Below are 4,728 nucleotides of genomic sequence, written 5' to 3'. Positions count from 1 at the left end.
GAAGCAGGTCTAAGAAAATATACAAAACAACAGTGCTTTTTGAATTTCAATGTGAATTGTTGCCCCCCCCTTTCCACCCTGTATGTGCCCCCTTAACCTTGGCATGCGAATAATGAGGTGTGTGTGAGTGAGAGAGAGTGTGTGTGCAGGTTTGTACTTCTGTGCATGACTGTGTGGTCATGTGTGTGTTCAGAGCACTCTAACCCATGGTTGAAGGAGAAAGGCACTCAACTCTGTCTGCATATACTGTACCTACCACCTCCCTGTGGTCAGTATGTAGTCTAACTGCTCTGTGTGCGGGATTATGATTTTGTGTGTGTGTGTGTGTGTGTGTGTGTGTGTGTGTGTGTGTGTGTGTGTGTGTGTGTGTGTGTGTGTGTGTGTGCGTGCGTGCGTGCGTGTGTGTGTGCGTGCGTGCGTGCGTGCGTGCGTGCGTGCGTGCGTGTGTGTGTGTGTGTGTGTTAGGTTTCTAGTCCTGGGTCTAGCGTCAGACTGGCAGCTGAAGTATCTTTGGTATCCGTGGCTGTGTCACAGTCCACTCTATTGTGTGAGGTATACGTCATGTCTCAGCTTCACTTTGGATTTGAACATCCTTTTAACATCCTCGCTACAAACCTACAAATCTCTCTTAGTCACCTGTCTCTTCTCTGCCTCTGAGTGAAACCGTCTCTACACCCCCCATGGTCCCTGTCCGCATCTCCACCTTAAATATGATTATCGCCCGCTAGAAGATGCTACACAAGTGGAAGGAAAAGGATTTCCAAGGTCGGTTTCCACAGTAACCCCCCAAAAATATTTTTCTTCCTGGATCCTGCCTTTTACAGTATGTCCCCCATAAAACCTCTCCAACAGGAAATGAGAGGTTAAAGGTTAAAGAGGAAGTGACATCATCACCCCTTCCTCCACCCAACGCGGTGCCCCATCATTGGAGCTTTCAGCAGAGCGGAATGCAGGGGGCAGTCCAGTTCAGGGGTGAAAATTCAGAGGTCATAAAGAAGTCCTTCGGGAAGTCCAGCTAGGAGTCAATCTACTTCATCACACAAGTATTCACAAATATGCACAGTCATTATTTTGTATTTGTTTGATTCCCTTGAAAATTATCAGTCTTTTTCCATGTTGATTATTATTTTTTGGTCTTTTATACTTTCTGTTTTGTCAACAAGGTGCTTGTTTCCCGTTTCAGCACAACAGAGCACAATAGTCACAACAGAGAAACTTTGTGACTATAATACTACTTTTACCCGCATCAATATTATAGAGAGAAAGAAGAAGAAGAAAGAGAGGAGAGGAGAGGAGAGGGAGAGGAGAGGAGAGGAGAGGAGAGGAGAGGAGAGGAGAGGAGAGGAGAGGAGAGGAGAGGAGAGGGAGAGAGCTGAAGCTTGAAAGAAAGAGTTTATTTACAGTTCATTTTCATTATGTTCTGGTTAGTATTGATCATATCCATGATCCATTGTTCTGAGGTATGGAATGGCCACATCTTCCCGTCCAATTCCTCTCTATAAGGGGATCTAGAATGATGTGTTGGTTGCTATGGCACTGGCCGCCCACCTGGGGCGTGGTAAGTGAGGGAGCTGCACCTGCTCTCTCTGATTATCATAAAAGGGTAAACGTCATTGGCACTCATATCATATTGTGAAGTTTGACCCTTGGGTTTGGCCACTAGAGCAGGGCAATCCCCTCCCTTTACCTTGATAGGACACTCAATAAGGTCCAGATGATTCCCATTTGATTGTTAGTCTTTGGTACCTAAACATACCCTCCAGTAGCTACATAGTTAACAGCCATACATAAAAATGGAACCTTAATCAAATCAACATCAAAAGATGATTATGGATGATAGTCTTGAGACATGTCCTCTGTTCCAAAAACAAAGCAGCTCAGGCTGTGTGTGTGTGCATGTCTCAAACCGCTCCTTAATCTGCTCTGATCTGAAAGTGCAGGATAGGTGAAACAGTGTAATGACTGATCTTCTGGTATTTGGCTTTCACCTGTCCAGGTCTTATATCAGTGCAGATGAATGAGCGGAGACGGGTAGACTTTTGAGATGTGGTGTCAGACAGCAGGGGTAGGCAACAGGCGGCCCAAGGGCCAAAACTGGGCAGCGAGTGCCCCGCCAAAGTTTTTAGTAAAACATAATAATCATAATTTTGGGAGATTTTAGCATTTGGTCAAAAATACTGTCAAATCACAAGGAACTAAGCAAAAAAATTGTTTAATTTAGAACGTCTGTTCCAAATTATTCCAACGAATAAAAGATTAGACGTGATTGTGCATGTCTCAATGTAATCAAGGAATTCAATTATTGTTACTTTCAAATACAATCTCTTTTTGGGCTTAGTTGTGGTCAATTTGCAGAGTACAAATTATTATAACTGTGTTCCTGCCCCAGACCATGCGCTCTGATAAAAATGATTTGCCTACTCCTGTCACACAGAAACACTCAACAGTGTACTGTAACAACCAGCAGGTGGCACTGTTGCACTTGCACTGCAGAAAACAGATTGCTGCTCAGAAATTACACCCCTGGAGTGGAATTGTACACACACACACGCAAGCACACATGCATGTACAGAACATACACACATACACACACACACACACACACACACACAGTGAAAGGTGTGTTTTTCTGACTGAGCAGAGGACATGTCTGCATGTTTATCCTTGCCTTTTTCACAAACATGGCCTCTGATGTTGTGCAGTCAGGTCTATTACCATGGGCTTGTCTTTGGTGTATTTGCTTGGTCAAAAACTTAAGCTTGTGGACCGATCAATCCCAAAAGAGAGAGAAAGCTATTCTGTGGACCTAACTGATCTTAGCTATTTTAGATTTGAACCGACCCTCTGAATTTCTCTGGATCGTTTTTTCTTTGGTTTTACTGACAGATTTGCTCAAACTAAAGTGTCTGAGGATAATTTGGGATACCAATACATCCTCCCCAGACCCATTGGTTTCTCTTTGATTTCTGACAGACACAACTAAATGGAGTAAAGGGTGAGATTCAGCGCAAAAAGAGAACACCTTCAGACCAATGGTCATACACACCTGATTCAACTCAGTAGATGAATCAGGTGTGTTAGTGCTGGGCTGGAACAAAAGCATGCACACACTACAGCCCTCCAGGACCACCAGGGTCAGTGACCTCTGCTTTAGATCCCACCACCCTCTTCCCCTCCATCTCAGGCCTTGGAGAAGGTGGTAGCAGAGGAGGTGCCCGGTTGTGCCGGGGACGAACCGGCGTTGTTGTTGTTCCCATGAGCCTGCATATGACCGTGCCCGTGCACGCTCCCGTGCACACCCGCGTGCTCGTTCCCCTCTGCGCCTCCAGTGGACCCCCAGCGGTCGGCATGGCAGCGTCGCCGAGCGTTCATGAAGAAGTTGGAGACGGTGGAGAGCTCCAGGCCTAGCTGATGGCTGATGGTGATCTGCATCTCCTTGGATGGACGGCGGTTCTCCCTAAAGATGGCCGCCAGCGTGCGGCGCTGCAGGTCCGTGAATACCAACCGCTGTTTCTTGGGGACCAGGTTCCTCTCACGACCCTGGTCCTGCTCCTTCCGCTTACAGGCTGCAGAGGAAGAAGACGGGGAGAAGAGAGGGGGAGGGTTTAGTTTCCTCCTGTCTTCCAAGCTCTTTCCAAGAGCATTTGCCCATACTGTTGAATTTGGACCTCATTTTACTGGCAATATTGATAATATACAAAAGTATATCTCAAACAGGAACCTACTACATGAAATGGAGAGGGGGTGAAGAGAGGGAAGGAAAGAGTAAGTGGGGAGGAGATAATTAAAGGAGGGATGGAGTAAGTGGGGAGGAGATAATTAAAGGAGGGATGGAGTAAGTGGGGGGGGATAATTAAAGGAGGGATGGAGTAAGTGGGGAGGAGATAATTAAAGGAGGGATGGAGTAAGTGGGGGGGAGATAATTAAAGGAGGGATGGAGTAAGTGGGGAGGAGATAATTAAAGGAGGGATGGAGTAAGTGGGGAGGAGATAATAAAGGATGGATGGAGTAAGTGGGGAGGAGATAATTAAAGGAGGGATGGAGTAAGTGGCGAGGACATAATTAAAGGAGGGATTGAGTAAGTGGGGAGGAGATAATTAAAGGAGGGATGGAGTAAGTGGGGGGGAGATAATTAAAGGAGGGATGGAGTAAGTGGGGAGGAGATAATTAAAGGAGGGATGGAGTAAGTGGGGAGGAGATAATTAAAGGAGGGATGGAGTAAGTGGCGAGGAGATAATTAAAGGAGGGATGGAGTAAGTGGGGAGGAGATAATTAAAGGAGGGATGGAGTAAGTGGGGGGGAGATAATTAAAGGAGGGATGGAGTAAGTGGCGAGGACATAATTAAAGGAGGGATGGAGTAAGTGGGGAGGAGATAATTAAAGGAGGGATGGAGTAAGTGGGGGGGAGATAATTAAAGGAGGGATGGAGTAAGTGGGGGGGAGATAATTAAAGGAGGGATGGAGTAAGTGGGGAGGAGATAATTAAAGGAGGGATGGAGTAAGTGGGGGGGAGATAATTAAAGGAGGGATGGAGTAAGTGGGGAGGAGATAATTAAAGGAGGGATGGAGTAAGTGGGGAGGAGATAATTAAAGGAGGGATGGAGTAAGTGGCGAGGAGATAATTAAAGGAGGGATGGAGTAAGTGGGGAGGGGATAATTAAAGGAGGGATGGAGTAAGTGGCGAGGAGATAATTAAATGAGGGATGGAGTAAGTGGGGGGGGATAATT

General features: G+C 46.2%; 1 protein-coding gene across 1 annotated transcript in view; it reads right to left on the bottom strand.

Annotated features, from left to right (window-relative positions):
• Positions 1–2,112: 2,112 nt before the first annotated feature.
• onecut3b (one cut homeobox 3b) overlaps positions 2,113–4,728 on the bottom strand; it is a 22,622-nt gene continuing 20,006 nt past the window's right edge. The window contains exon 2 of the mRNA XM_036986357.2: positions 2,113–3,566. Coding sequence (XP_036842252.2) covers positions 3,181–3,566 — 386 coding nt within the window. The 3' untranslated portion in view covers positions 2,113–3,180. The remainder of the gene's footprint in view (positions 3,567–4,728) is intronic.

The sequence above is a fragment of the Oncorhynchus mykiss genome, chromosome 8 (genome assembly GCF_057628025.1).
Source record: "Oncorhynchus mykiss isolate SJ-2025 chromosome 8, ASM5762802v1, whole genome shotgun sequence".
NCBI classification, from domain to species: domain Eukaryota; kingdom Metazoa; phylum Chordata; class Actinopteri; order Salmoniformes; family Salmonidae; genus Oncorhynchus; species Oncorhynchus mykiss.
This window is presented reverse-complemented; position numbering and strand designations above follow the sequence as displayed.